The sequence below is a fragment of the Amblyomma mixtum genome, chromosome 3, assembly GCF_055824585.1.
Source record: "Amblyomma mixtum isolate Tamu chromosome 3, ASM5582458v1, whole genome shotgun sequence".
NCBI lineage: Eukaryota > Metazoa > Arthropoda > Arachnida > Ixodida > Ixodidae > Amblyomma > Amblyomma mixtum.
In genome coordinates, this window is record NC_143014.1 from 403,606,653 (window position 1) to 403,633,744 (window position 27,092).

Consider the following 27,092-nt stretch of genomic DNA (forward strand, 5'->3'; position numbering starts at 1 on the left):
GTAGCGTTGGCGGAATATGGTCACTGGCGCTAGGACTTGGGGTTCTAACCTGTGTTCAGAAATTTTTTTTCGTCACAAGATATTAATAAAAAGTGCTCGTTTCAAGACCTAGAAAATATATCAGTATCAATGAAAGAACCGTTTATTTTCTCAATCGATTTCAATAAATGCTCATTTCAAGACCTAGAAATTATATTAGTATCACGGAACAATTTCATGCATTGTAACTACAAGTACTTTTATTACAACAGCTATAGGGGACTTCTTTTCGGTGTTCTCTCATTCAGACTTCTGTAATCTGCATACATGATATACGACCAGAACCCTATCTGTGGGATATGACTGCAGAAATTAGGTGCGAATTTGAGGTAACAAACTTCTCTTTCAAAGACACCTCAAGATACCTCGAACTTCGTTTCCTTTCTGGGTGGAAAGTGGTGAATTTAATTTTGTCCCCTTCTGTCATACGTCGTAAAAAGCGCTTTTGTATGGGCCTCGACAAGAAAGCAGTTTATAATGGTAATTTTAAATGGTAAGTATAGCAGCTGTAGCAATTTGCTACTCTGCCAGTCGGGAGACTGCGTACCGTACGACAGCTCAAGAATTCAGCAGCCAATGCCCGACAAAGAAGACCCTCCAGCGGATGGCGGCGGCCGATTGTCATGGCGTCGCGGTTATGCCCCCGCACCTCCAGCAGTGGCATTGCAGGAGGCTTTCAGGTGCAAGAGGTTTAACCGCAGATTAACAGCATTAGCCGCGAATATGTCAATTGGCTGACGCCCTTGGCTTGAGGGCCTCCTTTGAGGAGCGTTTGCACCTGTACTCTTAAAGCTGTGCTGTAATCATTTAAAAAAATAAATTAATATATATTACCAGTATAGGAGATAAGTTGCGTTAGCGCACATAGCTCTTTTACAATTCATTTTCCTGCTCAAAATGGAATGAAAATAATGAAAATTTATTGTGAAAAGCCAGGCAAAACGATGTTTGGTTCCTAGGGGTTTAACGTCCCAAAGTAACTTAGGCCATGAGGGACGCCGTAATGAAGAGCTCTGGAATTTTGACCATCTGGAGTTCTTTAACGTGCACTGACATCGCACAGTACACGGGCCTCTAGACTTTCACCTCGATCGAAATTCGAATGCCATAGCTGGGATCGAACCCGCGTCTTTCAGTTCAGCAGCCAAGTGCCATAACTTCTCAGCCAGCGCGGCGGATCAGAGGATGACAAATAACATATAGCTAAGGAACAACTAAAGTGTCCTGCCACGCTAATACATACTAAGTTGAGGCTGTTAAAAGAATGACAACCCGCGGTACTTATGTAGAGCGGGGAGTTCACTCTAAAGGACTCATCTACTATCTGTTAAAAGAATGAAAATTAGAAGTGCTCCCACTAATATATTTGTTAGAATGGGCAATAAAAAAAGAGACCTTTTCTGGTCTCAACAGCGTGACGTCAAAGGGGCAAGGCCCAATGGGAAAAATCACCCACTTTTTCTTCTAAACTGGTTTTGCATGTGTCGATCATTTTCCCATCACCTTTCTTCTCCCGTTTACAGACCCCTTGGTATGAGCAGGGTATGGGCAGCACCTGCTGCCCCTCCCGGTCAGAAGGCACATGATTTGCCCGCCAAACCAGAGGCACCTTGCGCCGGTTACAAATGCCGGGAGATATATTTAAAGTTGACGTTTGCTTCTTCAGTTCCTACCTCAGCAATTATGGTAAGGTGCAGCACACAGAGGCTGCTATGGAGCGCTTCACCACGCTACTGCCGGAAGCGACTCTGCAATCTCGCGCGGGCGGCTAGACTCGACGCAAGGACTCGAGCCCAGCGTAATCGCAGTTCAGTAGTCGGGAAAAAAAAATGTCAGCGTGAAATGGCCGCTGCGCGGGCGACTACACGCAATTTTTTAACCGTGCTTCATAATGTGCGTTCGACGAAGTGTAGCTGTATCCTATCACAACTACGTCGCTTCGCGACGCGGTGAATCCTATATAAGTGTAATCAGAGGAAGAATTTCCGTTCAGATTCCGCACCCTATGGCGCAACTGTTCCGTGATGCGGGGCCACTGGTTGCGAAAGGGAAGGAAGAGGCCCTTGATGAAGCGTGGCGAGGCCTTTTGTTGCGTGAGTCACACCATGCACTCACTTGTTCTCTATCTTTTCGAATCTGCGAGTCGCTCCGCGGAGTATGAAGCATGTTTGATAATTGTGTTTCTCGGAATTTCGCCCAGTGTTTGTGTGTTCTTAAAGCTAAGAATTGGAACTTGGACTGAAAGTTTTGTCACGTTACAGTGTTTTCTCCACGCGTCTTTGCAGGTGCGCACTGCAGTGCACAATGCATGGAGTTTGGCTCTTAACGTTTGAGTATAATATTATGTGTGTACCACGACTCAATTAGGAGTCGCTTTTGAGGGTTGGTTTCATGTTGCCGGGCAGCAGTGCTGTCGAAGCAAATTTTGTAATTTCGTGGTGGGTGCAATCTGGATGACCGTTTGCCTCGCTGCGCTCACTCGAGATGTTCCGAACGTAGTTCTTGCACTGATTCTATTTTTCAGCTCTTCGTTTCACCAGTGCACGTCATTTGCCACTTCCCATAAGGGAGTTCGTTCATTAGGCCCTCATCTCTTCCTCTTGGAGGACGAACCTTGGGCGGAACGAGGAATATTTACCTGATGAAAAAAAGGCACACACATAAAGTTACTACAATGCATAGCCAAGTGTGCCGTTAGAGAAGCATTTAATTGATGGCAATACTCGCGCCTTGAAGAGCAAACCGTGTGCCCATACACTCTTCTCCGCAAATGAAGCATATAACAACAAAAACACGAAATAAAAACACACAAAAAATTATGGGGGCATCTAAGCAATTCTTGTGATGTGTAACTGCGAGAGCACTGCTTGTCGCTGAGTTCTTGACGGGGACTTGGGGGGGGGGGGGGGTGAACGTTATTTCACTCCAGCAGCCTGCTTCCCACATTTCGCTGCGTCGCGATGGTCGTGTACTTCATCGGCAGTGAACTGCCGACTCCGCCGCCACGCTTTGCTGTCTCGCCTGTTGATGTAGACGCGAGCGATTCAACTTGACGATGAAGTTTCCATAATGTCGCAACCTCACTCACCGAAAGCTGAAGGCGAATTAACGGCGACAGTGGGGTCTTTCTCTTTGGTGTAATCTCTAGCCGCGTTTACATGAGTACGACAGAGCCGCATCGCATTTCCTATCCTATCTCGCGGAGGCGACACGCCAATGTTTGCATCCACCACATCAAGTCAGGCTGGACAGTCGCATCTCGGCCAGTGTCGGCGGCGGAGTGGGCTAGCCGCTGCCGTCTCGATTCTGGTCTGCTTTGTTACAAGAGTGAGGGGTATTGTACAGCGACCTGAGGAATATGGACGGGCGCCCCCCAAAGCTGCTTCCATTCCATTCCATTCTCGGAAGGACAGCCGCATTGATGGTGATGACGTCACTCATGTGCGGCGTGTCTGTTATGCGTGCCTGAGGCCTGAGTGCTCCTCCCGTGACGTCACGACAAGAGGCCCAGAAGCCCAGAGTCGCCGCCACTTTTGGCGGAGCTTAAGGAATCGCGATTGGAATCAACTAGCAGCAATAAGCTTCCATTTATCACTCCAGATTTTTTCTTTTGTTAAAATACTGGAATGAATAGCAGACACTTTACGCTGAATTTATTTTGAGGCACTAGCCGCAAACCATCCGAGCAAAGGTTTTTTAAGCACCTCTATCGCATTGCGCTCTCTCAGTAGATGTTTTTCTTTATGCATTACTTGAAATGAATTTGCCATTGTTTAAAACTTTACCTTTTTTTCACCTAGTTTTATGAACCACAGTGATAATGAAGAATTAAACACTCTCAATTAGCTTCACAACTGCGTATGTGTATTTTTATTGGAGATACATGCATTTGTTCTAAGATCATATTTTAAATGAATACGATCCCTTGAGGTGCTTGGCTTAGAAGTATAAGACGGGCATCCCGGAAACTTTGATGGGATTGCTCCTGGGCGAAGGCGCAGATGCGAAAGTGGTGCAGTGGTGGTGCGCCCTGTAACCTCGTCGATGTCGGAGGCCTCTCGCACGGTGTCAGACTCAATGAAGTGAAGCTGGCAAGCCTAGAAGGACGTGTAATTTAGTTTAGCAGCTGTAACTTGGAAAGAGAGTTTTCTTGAAAGGCTGCATTCGCTACCTGCAATGCTAACCAGCTGCTTAGTTTAAATACACTATTTTTTACAGTACATGCGCTTAAGCTTATCGTATTTTGCAAAAGTAACTATTCTTTGAAGAAGCTTCGAACATCTAAGCCCCGTTTCACATGCTGCGACTAGAACGAAAATAGTCGTCCTAGTCGGTGACGCCGCAGTGCGATTTTCGGTCAGTGCCTTCACATGCAACGCTGTACTCAACGAATTCGGTCGGCGTGACAAGCAGGGTTGCTAGATGTCTGCTTATGCAACCCGTGAATAAACACGACTGTAATGCAACATGGAATGTGTTTATATTATATTATTCATGCGTACTTTTAGATACCAGGTAACATTTCATATGTTTTTAGTAAAGTAAACAGTTTTGAATTATTCAAAAAGTACGGTGGTGCGCTGAATGAAACCCTTGAGACGTGAAAATAGCGCGGGCCACCAAGGCGTCGATATAACGCTTGGGCTCGCGCTGCTCGGGCTCTCCCCGCAATTTGGCAATGGCGACAGTCGGAATGTACGATCCCGAAGGCGTGCGCCTTTTGATACTCGAGGAGTACTACCTCCTCGAGAAAAAAAAGTTGCTGATTGCCATGGACCCAGACAGCGTCTGTGAAGCGGAAGACGTCGACACGCCGGCGCTTTCCGCTTCCTTCGATGCCGAAAATCGCCGGCTCCTGTTGCTCGAGGAGTACTGCCTCCTCGAGAAGAAGTTGTTGGAGGGCCTGCCGACACCGAGGCGTTGGTGGGTGCGGCCAGTCTGGGAGAACAGGAAGGCGGAGTCTGAATTTTACACAGCCGTGAGTTGAGAACTTTTAATGCCGCCTTGTGTGTTTTTTCGCATATTTGCTGCTTGCTGAGTCTAGCCATAATCGTGGTGTGCAGATGCCACTCCTGATCTCGGGAGACCGAGATTACTTTCGGGGCAATTTCCTCGCTGGCGTCCCAGAACCCTCCTCGCATCGCCGCCCGTCCTCCTCCGCTCCCCTCCTCCTCCTCTTTTTTTCTTTCACGGCTGTTGCGCTCTTCGGTCTATTCCTCCGGCGAGTCTGCCTCCGCGCACCGCCGCCACGAATCTGCGCGTCTTCTGGACCACGCGGTCTGTGTTTAATATTTTTCATGTTTTATAGTTTAATTTCTTTATTATTTTGTTTCTTTTCATATTTGCATTTTTTTATTTGTTTTATTTCACTCACGAAACCCGTGCGTTCACTAGATGTGCCTTTTCTCTAATATTTTTCGTGTTTTATGATCTAATTTATTATATTTTTGTTTCTTTTCATACTCGCAATTTTTTCATTTGTTTCATTTCACTCACGAAACCCGCGCGTTCACTAGATCTGCCTTTATTCTTGCTCAAACCGTGTTCGTGGCGGCGACTACCATTGAACTGCCAAACGCCCTGGTTCGATTCCCAGTCTCAATAAAGTTTTTTTTTTGTTTTCTTCGCCGGAACTCGAACACACTTGCTAGCATTCCCTGCTCACGGCAGTATGAGGCATTAAAGGCTTTCGCCTTAATAAAGCGATTCTGCTCGTATTTTCTTTCACAGCTGTTCTGCTCCTGGCGAGCTTCTAGGGCGTCTGGCTCGCGATTTTCGCGTTGCCCTTCGAGCCATTTGTGTGGCCGGCACGTTCCTCGCGCAAAGAAGGCGACTGCGCACGTACTTAAAATGGCGTTAAAGGGCGATTCACACGACGGTCCGTTCGCCCGCGGCCCGCGCACTACCTGGTCTCCTTCCGTGATATTCTCTCGTATTACCGAGACAAACGAATGGAATACGCGCCCCCCGCTCCGTCCCTCACCATAGCGCAGGCTGCACATTGGCGACAACTACAAACCCGGACTGCTCAATACCCAATACTGCTGCATGCCCGATACCCAGACCAATTCTCGTCATCATGCAAACTTTTGCGGCAAACCAGGCGCCCCTACGATTTACATCATTGGCAATAAACGTTTCCACCACCACCTACGTGTTCATGCGTCAGCACATTGAGAGGCGCGCTGACCAGGCCGCGGTCCAGAAGACGCGCAGATTCGCGGTGCGCGGAGGCATAGCCTCCTCTATTTTTTCTGTGCCTGGTCAAAGGCTGCTGAAGCGCCGTCTGACTCCGCCGTGTTTCTCCGCGGGGCGGCGCTGCCAGCCCAGGATGGATGGGCGTGCGCGTAGTTGCGGCCGGCTGCAGGGGCTTCGGCGGCCGCGGAATAAATGTGGCCTTTGCCTACTCCACAAACGACCAACTCGTCCTAAGCCATTACCAAAAGTATATAAAAGCAAACATTCGACAACACAAAAACGACGTCCGCAACTATGCAAGAAAGCGCGCAGTCCTCTAACCGAACATTCCTAAGACACACAATCAACATCGACGAAACCAGCACACTCAGAGCCGGAACAAGTTAGCAAAAACGCGCCTAATCCTTGTGCACTGAAATGCGCAGCAACCCGGAATAAAGCGGCGCTAAAAACAGATTTCGAATTAGCTGAATGAAGCCCGGCCGGCGACCGAAGCAGACGGCCTGTACAAGGCGCCGAAGAAAAACAACAACACAAGCAAAGCGACAAAATCAAACGTTGAATGCGTCAAATACCTCATTGCTAAAGAGGGGTTCAAGTTTGTTCTGACCAGAAAGTTTTCTTCGGACCCCATAGAGTCGTTTTTTGGCTGGTTAAGGCGGTCTGCAGGAAGCAATGATCAGACAGATGCTAGAGCGGTACTCGCTGGCGTAGAGGCCTTAAAAACTGGGTTAGTGTCTGCTTCCCAACACAGCAACGTAATAGAAACGGAAAGGCAAGCACTTGGAGCACTGAACAGTGCACAGAAACTTGCAGTCACCCAGCGCGCGGACGACTTTCCACCGGAGGCGAAAAGTCTCCTTGAAGACCTTCTCAGGACACAGAAAACGTTGCTGCCAGCGCCAGACACTGCAGCACTTGCGATGTTAGGAGGTTATTTGGCTCGCGTCGTTCAAGAAAAAATTGATTGCAGCAGCTGCAATGCTCTTCTCACGCGACCAGCCTCATCTGCGCCCAGTGACAGTTTGATCCGTCTTCAGGACAGAGGAGGCCTCCTTTATCCTTCAACGCAGTTTTTGTATGTTCTGTACGCCCTCAAGAGCTACGTCGAGGTGTTGCTCAACAAAAGACGGTTCTTATCAAAACCCCTGCAAGCTGCAGTCAACAATGCAGTTGAGGCTCTTGCAGAACATGGAGCACTGAAATGCGAGCTTGCGTCCAATGACCACCACAGCCAGCTTCTGAAACTCATCTGCGGAAAGTTTTTCCGCCCTGTTTTTGCGAACTATGCCTTATCGGTGACGGACAGGAACGATGTAGTGAAACCGCTGACATCAAAGCCTCTATCTAGAAAGATTTTGAAGTTGTGAAAACATTTTTGCATGTATGTTTTATTCTATATACGACAGTAAATTTTTTTCCATTCACTCATCTGCTTATATATTGGGTCAGATACGACCTATGCTAAGAATACGTGTTTTGTACAAAGAGGCACAGTAACAATTACCGTCGATATAGCTGTAAACTTAGGCATTCATCTCGGTACTGGAGCAACGTTCGATATGTATGCCCGGCCGCCGATTTCATATTTTCCTTGATGAGCAGCTTTTACTGAAGTACATGTGCACATGGCTTAACAAAAACAATTTAGCACTTTAACCATCGTGTCCGCACATCAATCTTACTAAACGGAGAGTAGTATACACAGTAGCAGAATTGCGCGCCGTCTTTTACGCTGCGTGCAACTCCTGCCGCGTCGTCTGCTCCATCCTTAAAGCCCATCGATAATTTGAAAATAGCGACACTCTCCTCCACTCCGGCGTTTTCCTCCTCGAATATCCTCGCCCGCCGGCTGCGCGCGCTGCACACGGCACGCTTTTTTGGCCATCGCTCGCTCGCCGTCCGGGCAGTTGGCTGACACATGCGCGCGCTCTTAAGTTCGCGCTTTTTCCACGCTCTGTTATTGAATAAAAACAGGAGAAAGACATGCGACACGCGTGACTACCACGAGCCACATAAATCAGCGTCTCGTACGCGCAATGAAAGTGCCAATTACGAGCGCTTGCGGCCCGAACAAAACCACTTGCTGCATACATCTCACATTCTTTTTGACTTTTCAATACCGTAAGTTTCAACACGTCATAGTATATGAAGCATAATATTTACAATATATGTGAACATTCCTGAATATTTTCAGCATACCAATGTTTAGTTAAATGTATATTCTCTTCGAACTAATTATCGCGAAGTACAGTTTATGAAGTTGTTCACGCCGGCGCATTTGCTTCAATGGCCGTCCTAAAATTTTTCATTAAGGTTCAGAATGAGTTTGGCACCGCGCAGTGCACATGCAACGGCTTAATCGTTTTTGTAGTTGAGAATTTTCGCGGTGGCTTAAAAACGAATATGAACTTTTCATATAAGCATGAAACGACTTCAGCTCCCGCTGTCGGCGACCTTGAGGTGATGTCGAGCCGAAGATGAGAACCAAAGATCCGCGCACCGATTTTCCGTCATCCAAGGAAAGTGTCTGCACCCCAAAATTTGGCCCCCTCAACCACCGAAATTTGACCTTGTCCGAATTTCACCAAAATTGGTGTCAAGCCTAATTTTAATATGACCAATTCAATGGTGAGCTCCAAAATTAGGTGGGCTATCCCCAAAATTTGTCTCTCTGGACCCCATAAATTTGACGTCGTCCATATTTGACCAACATTGGGGTCCACCCTAATTTGACTATGGGAAACTCAGTGTTGGCTTCCAAATTTAGGTAGACCACCCCCAAAGTTTGGCACACTTGGGCATTTTCCGCCCACATTCTATTCCTTTTTAAATCCGCTTAGAGATGTTTCGTTAGGAAAGAAAAAAAACTGATAGCAACGACCGTGACAAAACCCAAGAGAAAGTTATAGGGTCTTAGCAATTTGGTCAGCCACAGTCAAGGCTATCCTAAAGCAAGTGCCTGACTAATATAAGCCTTGAGTATACAGTCACAATATGACGCACAGTTTTTAAGATGCAATGTTTTTTACAGATGAGTCGTGTAGTTTTACGCCGAAAATATTCATAAAAACCACGAATAAGCCAGCTGTGGACATCTGTCACCCGTTGGGTGCAGTTCTCAAAACAAAACACAGAAAACAAAAACATAATTAGGGAAATGAAACAGCTCAGATGTAGGCCTATAGTTTTTGAGCGGATGATGTATTCAACAAAAGGCTACGCGACCATGCTCAACTAAAGCAAATGATCACAAATTGTAGCAATGAATATACAAAAATGGCATGCATTGGATATTTACAATACTTGAGTAGATTCAGGCAAAGATGGAAAGCACTGAAGTTATTAAAAAATGAATTATTTATGTGAATGCAATATGAGGTCTTTTCCGAGAATGTGGCATTGATAATCTCACCTGGTAGAAGCGTAACGGTTCAGCAAAACAACAAATAAGCGTAGATCGTTAGACAAGTTGCATTCATAAAAAATCTAGGTTAAGTCTCGCTCGGGACATGCGCCGCATTACTGCGATTGTGCACCATTACCAGGGGTTCGAAAAATTTACCGCACCGCGGATACCGCAGCACGCATACCAACACTTTTGCTTCCACACTTGCTAACACATGCACACACATTGTATGCATCAGCCTCCGCTATTATAGCACGTTGAACGGAACCATGAAGTGACAACAATAACACGCATAACGACGCAAAATGATCAGTGAATTAAGTGAGGTTGTTGGCTTTGTGATGCGCATGCATGCAGTTTCAGTATACACAGTTGCTTGGAAGAAATGCACAGTTGCTCGCAGAGGTGGGCAGTCTTCGTCGGGGTAAAGTTCTTGCGGCCGATGTTGAGCAGCCGCTTTTTTCTTCTAATGGTGTCTTTCTTGCCGCTCGGAATCGCGAAAAGAACAAAGGCTTTTTCATGCCGGCTTGTGCACTGAAATGCGCAGCAACTCGGCATAGCGCTGCTCTAAAAGAGCGCGAATAACGCGAAGTGCAAGCGCACAATGCCAGGGAGCTCGGTCGTAGCAGCGGCGGCTGGCCAAAAAATGGCGCCGACAAAAAATGAAAACACAAAAAGAGCGAATTTTCCGCGCGCTTTTCCCGGAGACCGCCCGCGGAGCCAATCACCGTTGAGAAAAGCGCCGATGGGAGAGGTGAGAGAGGAGGATCGGCGAGGGTGCGCGGCGCGGCGGCATAGTTCACAGAAAGACGCTACTTTCAAATTATCGAGGGGCTTTACTCCATCCTGGGCTGCGCGCACCACTCGTCGGCAGCTTCGCGTACTAGCACGAACGGCGCCTAACAAGTAACAACGGCGTTTCCCGCGATTGAGCGGGCACGAAAAAAATAGAGGAGGCTATGGCGGAGACAGATTCGCCGGAGGAATAGACCGAAGAGCGCAACAGCCGTGAAAGAAAAAAAAGAGAAGGGAGAAAAACAGGAGGAGGAAGGGCGGCGCTGCGAGGAGGGTTCTGGGACGCCAGCGAGGAAATTGCCACTTTCGGAAGTTCTACCGGATGACGCCGGAGCGTTTCGAGGAACTCTATGCGCTGTTGGAGGATGCACTCACAAAAGATTACGTGACACGTGAGCCACTTCCTTCACGAATGAGGCTCGCGATCACCCTCAGGTTAGTGGCCATGGTGTTAGAATAGGTTAGGTGTGTGAACGGGCCGTCCCGCGTCGGAGAGCAAGTGGCGAGAGCGAGGAACGAGTTTCCGCCAGCCGCCGAGAGATGGCGCGGACCGTTGGTGGCTCAGTGGCTGCGAGCCCGCGGCACCCGCGTGTGTCAATGCTTGTCCGTCGTGTGCGTCTTTCATTTTTCTCGCTGTGCACGTGGCTTTCGCTGCTTCTTCTTCTTCTTCTCCACATGCTGCTATCCACGCATCGTTTTCTTCGATGGTGTATTCTGCGTTTGCGTGATGGGGAAAAAGTGCTTTGTGACCCGTTGCAATACGGGCTACAAATCCTGCAAGGAGAAGTTTTCGCTTTTTTCGGCGCCGAAAGACGACGAACGGCTGCAGCTGTGGCGGCGGGCCATACCAATAAAGGACCGAGCTCTGCAAACAACAGATTACGTTTGTGAACGACATTTTGAGCCGAGTTGTGTGTCCAAAACCTGGACGGCAGAGTACAATGGGCATGTGCTGCAAAGCGCACCACGACGTGCGTTGTTAGCAAAGGACGCGGTGCCCACGAAATTCCCTGACTGTCCTGCCTACCTTTCGAAGACTTCAAAAAGCAGAAAGCGACCCGCCGAAAGACAACCGCTAGAACCGAAAAAACTGAAGAGCGCCGAACCTTGCGCAGAAGTCTCAGAAGAAGGTAGCATGCGCTCCTCGTCGATTACAGCTGAGGCGTACAACGTGACAGCGGTTGAAGAAGAATCTGATTCCAACTCACCAACAGCGACGATATCAGTATTCGCAAGCTTGTTCGAAAACCCTCCACTCCATGCTCCACTCTCGTGCCTACCGTCTAAAGGCTGGAGTTTTCACCGACTCGAAATGGACAAAGTCAAAAGTGTTGTCTTTCTTCAACTAAAACGCTCCAGGAGATCTGCCAGCCAGTTGTCGTCGGATACCTCACGTGCTGCATCGGCGGACGACGTCACGTCAGACACGAATGAAGCAACGTGCTCGTGGGGCGCCATCTGTCCTGCTGCTTCTCTGATGGCTGCCAAGCTCGTCGAAATTAATGACAGAATGGAGGTGAGAGTAGTGGTGATGGGCAAAGTCGTTTCCTTAGAGGATTTGAAATGTGCAAGCTCTGTGAGATCTTTGGAGGACGATAAAACTATTCTGGAGCAGGTAGACAAAGTAAGGCTTTGTACTGGAGGACCAAGCGCCAAAGAGTATCCTAAGGCTGAGCCGCAAAGTGCGTTTCTTGATTACGATAATAAATGGCGCCACAAGATATGTCCACTAATCCTCAATGCTGCTGAATCGGTTTGCCAGAAGTGCTCCAGTCTCTCAGACACATTCCGAATTCGCCAGAAGAGGCTAATGGACAAGCAACGCAAGTTGAAGCCTGGTGGTGCTCTTTTTTCTGCGAAAAACTTGCAAAACGGCGAAAAACTTGCAACGCTCAGGCGTGCGAACTATGCCCTCAAAAGATCCAAGAATCGCCTTTGTAACCGGCTGAAGATCCTCACTGCCGAGCTTAAGCAAGCCCGTGAGCGCCTGCAGACAATTTCTGGAGAAGACCTTGAAACGAAGCTTTCCGAAGCTGAGCTACCAGGAATACAGCTGACAGCAGTGAAAGAGTGTTTGGCAGCTGCCAAACTGGCAAATAAAAAGAGCAGGCGCTACACCGAAGACTGGCTTTTGCTGTGTCTGTTACTGCACATTCGCAGCCCATCGGCTTACTCCTTCCTTCGAGAAAATGATGTTCTACCGCTTCCTTGCGTCACCGCAGTGCCAAAGTACTTAAGTTTGGTGAGGGTGAAGTGCGTATTTGACACGCGATTTTTTGCCGCATTTAAGAAAAAAATGGCAACCAAAGACGAGTTCCAGCGACATGGGATTTTGGTGCTCGATAAAATGCAAGTGAGAAAGGAGATGAGAGTGCACTCGAAGTCAATGACTTATTGTGGATTCAGCGATTTTGGGGACAGTTCGCCGACCAGCGATGACCTCCCCGACTGTGGACTGGTCTTCACTTTTCGAGCATTTGGGGACCACTACTCACAGCCAGTTGCTGTCTTTGCGAGCAAGGGTCCTACAAAAGGGACGAAACTTGCACAGCTCATACTAAAAGCGATATTTCTCCTGGAGGAAGCAGGTGCGTTGGTCGATGGAATAGTGTGTGACGGAGCAGCTACTAATCGCCTAATGTGGAAAGAGTTTGGAGTGAGTGGGGCTCTTCGGCACACCAAACACTTCTTTACTCATCCTGTTGACAACAAACGCAGTGTTTTTGTTTTTTCCGATGTGCCTCACCTCCTCAAATGTGTGCGGAACCGCTTGCATCGACAAAAGGTTTTGGTTGTTAACGGTGAACGGGTGCACTGGGAGCACTATGACAGACTGTTTGTTGAAGATTCCAAGCAACCCGGTCTGGCACGTGTATGTCCTAAAATAACATTTTCCCCTATCAATCCAACGAACACTGAAAAAATGCGTGTCAAGCTGGCGACCCAGTTGTTCAGCCGTAGTGTAGCAAAAGGGTTGGAGTTTTATTCGAGGAGAGGCACGCAACGATTAGAAAACGTGAAAGGAACGATGGAGTTTACCATGAAACTCAATGACCTCTTTGACGCCCTCAATCGAAACTGCCCGCAAGAAGGTATTACTGTAGGGAGCAAAGATCTGCGAGTTTTAGCTTCTTCATTGCATTGGCTAAACAGGTGGGAGCAAGATGTACTATCTGGAAAGATTTCCCGTGCAAATTGCCTCACCGAGCAGACCGCAGAGGGTCTGCGCGTGTCAATTTTATCTGCACTGGAGCTGTCTCGGTATATGCTTAAGGAATGTGGGTTCAGCTATGTCTTGACGGGCAAGTTCAACCAGGACGTGCTTGAACGTTTCTTAGGAATAATTCGCCAGGCAGGCGGCCAAAATGACCACCCCTCTATGCCCACTTTCCTGCAATTGTATAACATGCTCTCGGTGTACAGTTTGCTCAAGCCGCCAAAGTTTGGCAATTGCGAAGTCCAAAGCGCCAGTAATGCACATGCACTAACACTGAATGATATTAAGCTTGCGTTCAAGGCTGACACCGAAGAAAAGACACAGCTTCAGCAACTAAAACAAAAGCTGGATGGCTTAGTCGACGCGGAAGCTGAGTGTGAAGACGTTTTTGATCATGTGTGTACAGAGCCAGAGGTTATTGACTGTATAATTTATTACCTCGCTGGTTTTATGTGCCGAAAACTTACGAAGAGTACAACATGCTCAAAATGTAGAGAGTGCCTTATAGGAGAAGCTACTGCACAGTCTCTAAAAGAAAGTGCTCTAGTTCAGTGCAAAACTCGAGGTGGACTGTTGCACCCGAGTAGGACCATCTTCCACCTTCTGCAAGCAGCCGAGGCTGAATTTCAGAAGAATACTTTTCATAGAAATGTCTATGAATTGACAGTAGAAAGCATACTAGAAAGCTACCATTTTTCTTTTCCCTGTCCGGAACACAAAGAAGAAATTATGGCAGGCCTTCTGCATCACTATATAGCAATGCGAATGCGACAGGTCTGCAAGCAAAGAAAAGCTGATGCGAAAAACAAAACGCAGCAGCTGCGAAAGCTTGCTAAACTTGTTTAATGCGTGATTTTTTACTTATCTGTGTTTTTTGTGTGCCAGATCTTTTTTTGTGAACTAAACAGAAGATAGCATAATGTAGCCGGATCTCATGCAAACTTTTGATGCCAAAATTTGCGCAAACCTGTAGAATGTGGCCTTTTTTGTGATTGCAGATATGTGTGTGAAATAAATGTTCATGTAGCATTGTGTTTTTTTTTCAGAGCATGAACGCAATATTCGGCGCTCGAAAGCTACGCAGAAATTCGCACATATAACAGCTGCAAGCGAAAACACGAGAAACTCGTTTCCGGACGCCAACTTCCAGAAGTGCCGACAGTGTTTTGCATAATCAAGCGCAACACCGCTCGCATTATAGCTTAATATGAGGACAGGCTATTAGGAGCACTTTCAGACGTATCGCAGAGTAGGTGCTGTTACAGCCCGCATCAATTCGAAATTTCAGTGCGAGCGAGAGCGAACAGCCCTTATTTAGTGGCGTACGATTTTCACGGCGAGCATTTAATACAAAGCGCCAAAAGGGGTTAGGTTTATTCCGACTAAGGCAGAGTTGGCTGTGATAAAATAATGCAAGTAGCCAGCAGTGCGCGCGTTCACCCTGTCCGTGCTATACTCGAATCCACGCAAGTCTACCCGCGCGTTTACGGGCGCTGCGCCGCTGCGCCGTCGAGGGCCCTAAGGCCCCTAAGGCCCCAAGTTTGGCGCGCCGCCTGCCGGAGTGCAGGCACACTACGAGCGCCGGCGCGCCGCGCCGGCGAGACTCGTTCGTACACCTAACCTATTCTAACACCCTGTTAGTGGCTTTACTGCGTACAAGTTCGTGGGGTGTCTGTACGTCTGCGGCCGATTTATGATGTCAAATTCTTGTTCGCATCCCAATAATTCTGTCATTCCTGCAATCAGTAGTTGTGGACTTGGAAGTCTGAAAAGTCACCGCACATACCAGAACGGGCAAGCGGTCATGTCTCTTACCTTGTTGCCACATGGCATTCGTAAAACTGAGCTGCAATATCGGGGCAAAAACTGTGTTTTTGACAATCGCTTCGGTAGGCTAACTATTTCATTGGAGCGACACAGTTTTGAGAAAAAGAATGTGGAAAGTTTTTCTAAATTTGGAGGGACTGCTCAGTGCCATAAATCTTGCATTAACTTTCTTCACCTTCTCTTCCACTTTTGTCTTTTAGGTACTTGGCATCGGGGATGCATATGCAGGAGGTGGCATTGTCCTTCAGGGTAGGCATCTCCACAGTAGCCGGGATCATTCACTTCACATGTCGGCTCCTGTGGAAGGTGTTGCAACCTCTCTGCTTAAAGGTATGCTTTATGGCATGTATACCTGAAGACTGTAGTACATGCTTTCGTGATCATGCATGCATATTTTGGGGGATGATGGCCACATGACCCATGCTTTCTTCCTTCATTTCGTGAGGAAATTGGCAAGTAATGACTGCAGACATAATTCAGTGGTTCCAGTTGTACAAAAGCTCCCAGGAATGTGTGATGAGGGGTCAGTGGGCATGGTGTGAATAAAAACAAACTAAAGAGTGCCAGATGAGCGTAGGCTTTTAACTGAGAAACCGGAATGCAACGCTCGTCCTGTCTACTCTGCCTTTGTTTAGCCTCGTACAGCAGTTTTGTTTTCAGTTCTACAGTACTGCTATGGGAAGTGCCAGAAGCCTATGCAGCTATGAGTGTTTACGCATTGCATGTCTATTCACTTTTTTAAAACATACAAATTTTAAGATACACTGAAAGTATTAAATAAAACAGCATTAATGAACTTGTGTAATGCAGATGAACAGTGTCGTTATAATGCTGGTGCAAGAAAACTGTTTAGTCTTGCTGTGTTAACTTGAGATCTGTGTTCAATATACCCTTGAAATCTCCATTAGCACTTGAATTTATAAATATACCATCACTGCCTCCATGTAACAATCTGATCTCTTACACCACCCCCGCTCATAAATGTGCATCTGATGGCATGGCAAATTTTTAGTTCAGATGCCAACAACTGAAAAGTGGTGCGAAATTGCGAATGGTTTCCACCAAAAGTGGAATTTTCCCCACTGCGTGGGCGCAGTGGATGGAAAGCATGTACAAATACAGGCGCCACCCAATTCTGGAAGCCTGTACTACAACTACAAGGTACTACCAGTGCTTTGTTAGGTTTCAGCAATAATGCTTATTGTTTTGGTTCCTTGCAGGGCACATACTCCATTGTGCTGATGGCGGTTGCCGACAGCAACCTTAAATTTATTATGGTTGACGTCGGTGGCTACGGTCGGCTGAGTGACGGCGGCACACTAAGTGCATGCAGGTTCGGAAAGAGCCTGGAGCGAGGTGTTCTTGGCTTGCCAGCCCCAAAGCAACTTCCCGGCTCTGCAGTTGCCGCACCCCACCTATTTATTGGGGACGAAGCCTTTCAGCTTCGACCTGATTTCCTCAGGCCCTACTCTGGCAGGTGCCAGGAAGAAGAAAAAAGGGTCTTCAATTATCGCCTGAGCCGGGCAAGGTAAATTATGGTCTGAAATGCTGTTCTCAGAACATCTATCAATATATGCTATTTATTTCCAGGAGGTGCGTCGAAAGTGCATTTGGTGTGATGGCCTCACGTTTCCGCATTTTTCGGCGTGTCATCAACCTTAAGCCGGAAAATGCGGATTTTGTGGTGTTGGCAACATGTGCATTGCACAACTTCCTCACCGAGGACGCCTACTACATCGATGGACAGTACGTGGACCACGAGGACCACTTCGGTAACGTAACCGAAGGACAATGGCGCTCTACGCTGGCAGCTGATGGAGGCTCAGCGATGCTGGGCCTGCAGCCTCCTGCTGGCCATAATTTCTCTAGGGCAGCAGCTGAAGTGCGAGACATTTTTTGCTCTTATTTTTCTAGTGCTGCCGGTTCTGTACCATGGCAGCGTGCATTTGCCGGGTTGCGGCCATAAATAAGATCTTGTTAACAATAAAATTTCGATGGAGGCGAAATTCTAGAGGCCCATCTACTGTGCAATGTCAATGCATGTTAAAGGGCCCCTGCCCACCCCATGGTCGCAAACACTCTCTACCTCACTTTGAGCGAGCCTCCTCTCCTTCCATTCCCTCCTCGAAATTTTCCCTCCCGCTCCTCGTCGAGTAGGATCGGCAAGGCAAAATCACCCCTTCTTTCTCCAATGTAAGCCGGAGGCGTGGTGTCTGTGGAGTGCGTCACAGGGCTACGTCATGGCCCCGCCTTCAATAGAATTCTTTTCTTGGTTTTTCCTGCTGGGTCTGTTCGAGGGGAGGGGGGGGGGGGGCGCTGCGGGCGCGCACACTGAACGATCGAGAGGCGCGATCGGCTCGACCACCTAGACTTGTTAGCGAGCGCATCCTTTCATACATCTGTTTGTCATTCCCAGTTAGCGAGCCACCTTTTCATTTTTTTAGGCCTCCCCATCGCTTCACGAGCGGAGGGGCGGAAGTCGGTTCTGTTCGAAACACACGGCGAAGTGCGGGCCCGGCAACCGCCCGTTTGCTTTTCATGTGTGTTTGTGTTCTGTGTGTTTGTGTCTTTTCTCCGCTTCGAAGCCCATGTCGTTCATTGGAGTCAAGGCGTATGCAAGATGCATGAAGGATAAGCGGTGTCTGTGCGGAGCGGTCAAGTGGGCGAGCGAGGGAAAGGCTCTGCTGCACTACTAATTAAAACCTTGTTTTGGGGGGCTTGCATAGAAGAAAAAAAACTGAGAAGGGAGCGCGCACGCAGAGCGTCTCGTGACGTGATCACGGCGGGGGGGGGGGGGGGGGGGGGGGGGGGGCGAACCAACTCTCTCAGTTTTACTATTTTTTTACTTTTTATGGCTAGGGTTCAAGGCTGTCGCCGCACGCTCCCTCCGCAGTTTTTTTTTTGTTCCTTCATGCGGGTTTGTAGGCATGAGCCAGAACAGAAGGCGCTGCGGAAAGCGTTGTGCAGACGACGCGACGCCAAGGCTACGCCCGACCTTCTCCCGTCAGTCAGAACGATGCACCAATGGAGTGCCTTTAGCGAAAGTAACCCCCATGACGTCAACGGGGTTCAGAGTAGTGGGACGGGCCGTTTTTGTTGAAGGAAAGAACGAGCGGGCTTTGATTTGAATTTTCGCAGCTTTTCGGGGCGCGCATGGCTCTAGTATTTTGCAGAGGTTATCTTCGATGCCTCATCTATGCAGCGGGCTTGTTTTTCAAAAATGTCCGGACCCTGGGCAGTGGCCCTTTAAGAGAACCCCAGGTGGTTTAAATTTCCAGAGCCCTTTCACTATGGTGTCCCTCATAGCCCGAGTTGCTTTGGGACGTTAAACCCCCATAAACCTTTTTAATGAGGATCTCTCTCTCGGGTTTTATACTTTCGAGTGATGTACTGGTGGATGGCCGGCATCGTACCAGTAAAAGGGGGACAACCTAACTCTTTAACTATCGACCAATTTCTATCTCCTCTTCCTGTTACAAGTTACTTGAACACATAGTTTCTATCTTGCTGAAAATAATATTTTGTCACCTGTGCAGCAAGGTTTTCGAAAAGGTTTATTGGGGGTTTAACGTCCCAAATCAACTCAGGTGATCAAGGGACGCCTTATTGAAGGGCTCAGTAAATTTCGGCCTCCTGGGGGTCTCTAATGTGCACTGACATCGCACAGTACATGGGCCTCTAGAATTTTGCCCCCATCGAAATTCGACCGCCACGACTGAGATCGAACCTGCACCTTTTGGGTCAGCAGCCGAGCACCATAACCACTGAGCCACCGTGACAGTCTGTGTTGTAAAGTGTAGAGTTCATCACAGCAATCTCGTTTCTGTACAAGGGCAATAAGGAGCACTGGTGTGCACACGTTCTCAATATGATCCTTTTATCAGGAGTAATGCCATGGTGCTTTCTTGAACTTTCATTTTTTAAGCTATGGCTATGATCAATGCCAATAACATGGCTACATTTTTGTCTGAGCCCTGCGTTCAAATGTGGGACCTGTTTTGGTTGCTTTGTAGACGTCTGCTTGCTCAGTACTCATTCATTGTGACTGCTGTATAACACAATGGTAGATGTGCTCGTGTATATAGTGTATATAATGTGTACTTATGCATGTTCGCATTATTTGTCTGACATGTGTGAAGGGAGCGACGATTTGTTTGTTTTGTGAATATTTGTATGCATATAGATTATACTTGTGGAGTTGTACCTATTCTCTATCCAGTGTTTGCCTATTCCTTGTATTCCCGTACCACTTGTGTTGAGTCTGTCATTGCCTCTGTCTATAAGGAGGTGCGAGCTTGTCAAGCCGCCCATGAGGTATATGTGTTAACAAAACCCGCATGTCGACCACCAAAAACCAAACTCTTGGGCAGCAGACCATAAAGGGGCTCTTTATGAGCTCTGCCTAGCCAACAATGATGTCCTGAATGCTAGCGGTGCAGGCAGATCATCTTATCCTTTGTTGCTGTGGGAGCAAAGCAACGAAAGGAATTTTACAGCATTTCATTAATAATGTGCACTGTCATCAAGGGCTCCAATGCAAAGAGCCATGGGCAGCTTACCTCTGATGACAGTGAAGTTGCACTGTACAATTAGACCGAAAATAGTGTTTGTTTTTTTGTCAGAAAGAAATAAATGCCTCGAATTATCCCCCACTATTCCTCGGAAATAAACGAACACTGCAAAAAGCACAGCCTAGTTAAGTGTGAGCAACACCTCATTGTGCTCCTCAATAGCATAATCAGAAACCATGGCTAGGCTACGTAAATGCAGTGGGCAGTCTCTTCTCTTTTTAAGCAATTGAAACAAGATGTTTGTGACTGTAATGTCCTGGTAGCTCGGTTTTCTTTGTCTTTGTCATCAGTGTGCCACGTGTGGTCACCAGGTCTCATTCATGCGTCTTTTGTACCAAAAAGAGGAAGTGCTACTGTGTTTTTCTCTCTTTTCCAGTGCAGATAATATTGTCTTGAAATAGGTTGCAACACAGGCATAATATGCGAAAAAAAACAAAGCCTGTTTCAGCTGTTCCCCCTGAACACACGGCATTGAGTAAAGCACATTCATACTATTGTTCTGTGAGCCCTACAAGGTAATAACTTGCCATGGCTTCTTTGCTCCATCTTTTCTTTTCAGAACTGCAGCACAGTGAAATAAATGTGGTGCCATACATACTGCATCTCTTGACACTTATTTATATTCTGATGTATCAAATGTTTAGGGGAATTCCCCAAGGTGGAGTAAATTTGTAATAAGGGAGTAATTACTCATTGACATCCACCTGAGCGCAGCCATAGAGCTACAAAGGAAAGCTATACAGCTTTCCTTTGTAGCCGTATGGCTGCGCTTGGGTGGATGTCAGTGAGTAATTACACCCTTAACACTTATTTATTCTGTCGTTATCATCAAGTAGTAAAATGAGTAATAAATAATCAGTAATAATGGTAATAAATAAAAAAATAAATAACGTAATAAATAAGTAATAAGGGTGTAATTACTCACTGACATCCACCCAAGCGCAGCCATACGGCTACAAAGGAAAGCTGCATAGCTTTCCTTTGTAGACGTATGGCTGTGCTTGGGTGGATCTCAATGAGTAATTACACCCTTATTACTTATTTATTCTGGATTTATCATCAGGTGAGTGGGATATACTCCCTGACTGTACTGCCCTACAATGTTCAGAAGTTCCATTTGCATATGGTGTCTCATATTGTTTGGTACAGTTGCCACATATGGCTTTAACGACAGCAAGAAGTGTTCGTCTGCATCTGCTGGCCTGTGCGCCAGTAATGCACTGCGAACAGTCGCAAGCTGTGCATTCACGACATCGAGCTCTTCCCGTGCTTTACTCCGCTTTTTGGGCTGCGGCGGGCCATTCCCTGCAGACTGGCTCGTCGTGCCTTCATCTTCATCCACAGCCACAGACTGAGAGGTGCTGGGCTGCGGCACTTCAGGGCACAAAAAAAATGTCCTGGAATGAGGCTGCTGGTGCTGAATCTGCAGCTGGAGACCCTAGTCGTGGGTGGTCTTCGAGCGCTTCTTGCACGGCCACCACCTCCATGCTGCTGTGTCCTCTGCAGGATGGTCACATTACGTAAACATTGAGCACTAAGAGAATGTAGTGATAGATTTTCACAGCAGCACTGCGAATACACCTGTGACTCTACTGATCACTATGTCGCAAACCTGGCATTCACGAAATCGAAGCTGCAATGAAACTGCACAAACTAAATTGAGGCATTACATTGAACAGTTATTGTGGTGGATGAACAATACACCCTGAGAAGCAGTACATGCAACATTAATTTTTTTCTGTGAAAATGATGCCTAAATGTTTCCGCTCGAAACTATCGCAAACAAGTAAAATGAAATGTGGGTGGGAAAGTTGCACTGGAGTAATACTTACTGACGTACTTCCATCTGGTCTTTTAAAAATCGCATCCTTTCAAGGTGCACCCCGCACCTGCTCTTCGGCAACGCTCCAGCGCCACTCCTTGAATCACATTCGAGGTCTCTGAGCTTCCTCCTATATCTGTCTTTCGAATTTCTCCATCTCTCCTGGGCACAATCAACTGTAACTGAAAAATGTATGAAAGTTAGCTACAAATGAAACTAGTTATCTGATTTGAAGTATGAACGCTTTCTCACATGCTCCAGAAATTGTCTAGTACGTTCCCAAGTTGTTTGTGTAAAACAAAACTGACAGAACTACACTCTATTAAAAGCAGCAAAATGAGCCAAGTATGACTAAGAAACATTCCCATATCCGTTTCTTGGTTTCGGCGAGTGCTTGGTTCCTTCATATTTTGAATGAATATTCAGTGATATTCCCCTGAACGTGCCTTCACTTCAGCGAGTGAAAATGCATACCACAATAAATAGTGACAGCACAAGACAAAACTTGGACGGGTTTGGTGCCGGGATAAGGCTATTTCGACGTTTGAGCACACAAATGTTGGCAAAGCTGCCACAGTAACTTCAAAGGTCCAGAATGATTCCGGTCACTTGAGTGCCTTTATAGCGAACCGACAGTCCACAGCACGCGACTATTTTTCCATTTCGCCGCCACCTGAAGCCGTAACACAAACTCGGAGGCATTCGTCTCGCGCTGAGCGGCAAAATTTACGGTACTTAACCGGGCACAGTCGTGTAGTCCCAATTCGTGAACAAGACTGGGTGTCATTACGCTTACTGTCAGTTTTCTTGTTTAAGGATTAGAAATTTTACTGAAATGAGAGCCCACTCTGTGCACGTGGTTGGCCTTCGCAGTGTGTAAACAATTATAAGGCCTGAAAAAATATGCGAGCAAAAGACGTTTTCGATATTTTTTTTTTGAGCAGGGCACAGTATACTATGGTTCAATGGCGTTTTTATGTTCCCGTTAAACAAAGCAGTGCAGAGTACCACTGTTTAAAACGCCGAGAATCCGCACGTGCAGCTGCGTGCATTGAACATGTTGCCTGCGTCGACCTTCCGAGCCGGCTATCGTTTATTGTCAAACAAAGGGCGGTGCAATCACTCATGATCAGAAATTCGACATTACAATTAACAGCGCTAAGAAAAAACATACTAAAATAAAAATGGACCAAAAGAAGTGGTACTCACCGTTGGGGTCGATTGATCGCAAGGCGTCTCTAACCTCCTCCCACAGCCCAGTTTTGTTTGCATTCTTTCTGTACTCATTCGATTTCACGTTCCACAAAAGTGGCCGCCTCTCCACTTCATCGATGAGAAGTTCATTACAACACGCGCGCGTGCCTTCAACACCTCGAGGAGCAGACATGTTCTTGTGCCCACGTGCACGCGCAACAACCAAAACACACTTTGTGTTTGCCGCTGCATCCGTTCTGCTACACGTGACCGCACGTGACATGACATAACGATGCTTCCCATTGGTCAGTCGCAGCGCGATCACATGACGCTGCGTAAGGATTCCAACCGGACGGAACCGCTGCACGGAATGTGTTGATGATGTTATGACCCGCGTGTTTTTAGATGCAAGGCAATATTTCGTACGTTCTGATTAGAATAAACAGTTTTGCTTACGCCGCGGGAACAGCTCCCACGTGACCCCACGCCGAGACGGCGCGTGACGTCACGTCACGTGCCGTCTCGGCGCTGCCCATTGGTCAGTCGCAGAGCGACGCTGCGACTGAATTCCAACCGGACGGAACTTGGTCGCAGGCCGTCTGCGGCTAGACCGACGGCCCTCTCCAGTCGCAGACCGACCGAATTCGCAGCGTCGCAGGCGAGAATCGCATGCACGTGAAACGGCCCTTACCCTGGAGTGCGGTGATACAACGAAGTTCTCTCGTAGTATTGCCCTTATCCAGGTGTTCTGTTCTTCTTCATCCCGGTGAAACTTGAAAACGTGGTTTTTGGGACACGATTTGTAGTTAATCCGGCAACTGGGCACGCAGCACCTGTTAGGCATATCACGGCAGAAGCGTAATCCATGTTCCACTCTAGCGATGGTAGGGATGGCATTAGAACACCGTCTCGGACACAACCGCACGCGCAGCAGGAGGTGTAGGCACAGTCAACGTCTAGAAAAAAATTGCGTTCGGAAGCATGTCGCGACATGCCGTGACTTTCCCCGAGGCAATGAAAGGAGTGCCACGTGTTTCCAGAACCGATCGCATTGTCGTCTCCTTCGTCCCCCACTCTGACTTCTCGGTACAGGTGGGGTTAACCATTGTGTACCTTCCAGGCCTCATCTTCAACGCGAGTGCGCCGCTCGTAGCTTCGAGACGTGCTGCACGGAACTTCTATGTGGGCCTCTTTCGCGTGACGTAGCTCAAGGGGGGGGGGGGGGGGGGGAACGAACAGCCAGCAGGCCTTAAGTTATGCCTGCCACGGCTTACTGGCTACGGCGGGGTTTTCCGTAACGAGCCAAGTACCATTATCACACGCATGTTTAGCGACGCTTTCTCGAAGTGCACTTTTCTTGAACGAATGACACTTTCGGTTCGCGCTGTCGCACGACAATCAAGTGTCATTTGGAAATGATGGCAGTGGCGAAGGATGCTGTAGTACCTTTGAGAAATTAATTTGCGCGTAAATACCTAGAAAATACAATTGTTCGCAAATCTAATTACTCCAACTTAATTTTCAGACTTATTTCGACACCTGATTAAGTGTTAACTACAAAAAACGTCACGATCCGGGACAAGTAATGCCCCTGCCACACGGGCGTTTCGAATGCCTTCCAACCGAATGTCATTCGACTCGACTGCCGCCTTGTGGTGCTAGACGAATTTTTTAACAGCATTCGACTGAGATACATTCCAATTGGTGGCGCTACGCAAATACATTCGAATTCTTGTGGGTGCCTCCCAGAAACGAACCCAGCCCGCACTATTCGCTCTGACACACAGCCGTCGCCATCGCTTCGCCCCCTCCAGAGAAACGCCGGACTGTTTTGGTTTTGAGAATGTTGATTTTAATAATAATATAATGCCTTCATTCGTGTCATACACAGTATATAGCACTCAACGCCGGTTGTAGAAGCTGTCATAAATGTCAGCTTGAGAGAGCCGCAGGCCACCAAGCACTAGACAGCGCGGTACAGTGATATTGCTCCTTCAAAAAAAAAACACAATATGATGCAGTACACAATACACCCTGACCAACGAAATTCTTATCTTCTATAGTGGACTGTCATTCGGAAATGTAACATTTTCATGTGTATTGGTAACTTTTTTTGCTTCTTTTTTAGGAAATATTTTTTGTACACCCTAAGTGAGTGCTTGAGGATCATAGTACACCACTGAACATTTACCGCGTAAGCGCAAAGCTTCCCCGCGAATGCACCGATGAGGACGAGTGCACTCCTTCAGAAAGTCACCTGCGGATATCCCACTCTCAGGCAAGGCACTCCATGGTACTCTTGTTTGCATCGCTGTGTGCAAACTGCTAGTGGTCGTTTGCATGACATGAAACGCAAGCTGCACATTAGTTACCTTAAATAATCTCAATTTTGTACCGGTTGTACCCTTGCTTGTTTACACAGCGTGAACACTCTGCAGGAAGCGCCGATGCGACAGCGCGCCTTCGAAAACCTTGGTATCTGGGTTGCGGACATCGCGTAGGACCGGCGCTTCTCGCTAATCGTCCCTCCTTTCTCCTGTGAGTTGAATACTTCATTTTGAATCAGTTTATCAAGAAGCATGTTCGGTGACCGTTCGCATTCATTGAAACAGCGTTATTTGTTATCCACAAGCGACGGCGACGACTGCTGCTGGCTGCTTTAAACACTGAGCGGCAGTCTGGGTCCTACCTGGCGCTTCCCGTTCAGCGCATGCGTGCGCTCTAAAGTAAGCAATTCGATTTCAGGTCACTCTTTTACTTTAGATTATAATTGAACAAAGAAACGCAAACAATGGTATATGCACTTGTTTGATAACTACGTGAAAGAACCAAGAAACTATCCTAATTATCCACTGCACTACTTATTGGGAGAGCTGTGGTGGCGGTGTCTTATGTACGGGTGGGATTATCCTTACTGTGGTCTGTCGGCAATTGCTCCACCTGAGTCCCTTAATTTAGACAATATATGTCTGTCACTGTCCCGTAAAGCCAGTGCTCTCGAAAAACATCGAGGGCTTTTATCACTGCTGGCCCCTCAGTTCATGAACGCTCAGGCAACACGATGCTAGAGACTGCGTCCAACAGAACCTTCAGTCTCCTCAGAGTGCACAGGAGTGTCACTCCCGTCATAAAAAAAAAGCGCGGAGAGTGCCACTATTCGTGGTCGCGCCAGTTCATGTAAGATACATTAAGTTCCGGATACGAAGTCCGTCATTTAGTTTATTTATTTATTTACGCAATAATGCAGACCATTTCCTTGGGTCCAAACAGGAAAGGCACAAAGATATAAAATACAATGCAAGAGCAATCTGTGAGGAGTAAAAAAATGTGCACAACAAACAACATTGGAGAATATGCCTATACAGTACTTAAAATACGTCATGAATTGCCTTCAGAAAGTCACCTGCGGATATCACACTCTCAGGCAAGGCATTCCTGTCGGTAACTGTCCTCGGAAAAAATAATGCTTTCACGGCGTATGACGCTCAGCTGTGATCGCGGGGGGTGAATTCGACGCGTTTGTAAAAACTGCACATAGCGTAGCGCCGATAAAAGAGCTAGTTCATTGATTTACCGCAAAGATAGGCGACAGCAATTACGGCACCAAGGCGGCACCTTCACTACGGCGTCCCTCACAGCCTAAGTAGCTTTGGGACGCTAAACCCCCATAAACCATAGACCTTGTAACGCCCCAAATGATTGTTGAGATTGGCCTTTTGGACACTTCCATTTCTTTCGCCCAAAAATTCTTCTCCAAGCATCCCATATCCCTGCTTTTGGCGTCCTTGACTATTAACTTCTTTGTATAAATTTTAATTTGGCTTCTAATCACGGGTCTAAATCCTGAGTTGACTAAGGTGGCACTCGGTGCTTGTTGGCATGACACAGAGACAAGATACGGCGCCTAAGAGACACGGCACACTGTTTATCACTGCGACATGTTTCTCCCGGAATGTACCTTTCTTCTACATCCTGGACGTTGCAAAGCTTACAACTTGTCAAAAAGAATCACCGAAAGCA

General features: G+C 47.3%; 2 protein-coding genes and 1 pseudogene across 2 annotated transcripts; 2 read left to right on the forward strand and 1 right to left on the reverse strand.

Moving 5' to 3' along the window:
• Positions 1 to 4,732: 4,732 nt before the first annotated feature.
• LOC149357429 (uncharacterized) lies at positions 4,733 to 15,902 on the forward strand. Its single transcript, XM_089576587.1, has 4 exons — positions 4,733 to 5,017; positions 5,103 to 5,159; positions 10,755 to 10,876; positions 15,686 to 15,902. The coding sequence occupies exons 1-4, from the start codon at positions 4,733 to 4,735 to the stop codon at positions 15,900 to 15,902; spliced, it is 681 nt and encodes a 226-aa protein (XP_089432713.1).
• On the forward strand, positions 6,371 to 7,624 carry LOC149357430 (uncharacterized). The gene is made up of 2 exons (XM_089575391.1): positions 6,371 to 6,380; positions 6,736 to 7,624. The coding sequence occupies exons 1-2, from the start codon at positions 6,371 to 6,373 to the stop codon at positions 7,605 to 7,607; spliced, it is 882 nt and encodes a 293-aa protein (XP_089431517.1). The 3' UTR covers positions 7,608 to 7,624.
• A 5,318-nt stretch (positions 15,903 to 21,220) lies between the features above and the next one.
• LOC149357431 (uncharacterized) lies at positions 21,221 to 23,265 on the reverse strand (annotated as a pseudogene).
• Positions 23,266 to 27,092: the final 3,827 nt, after the last annotated feature.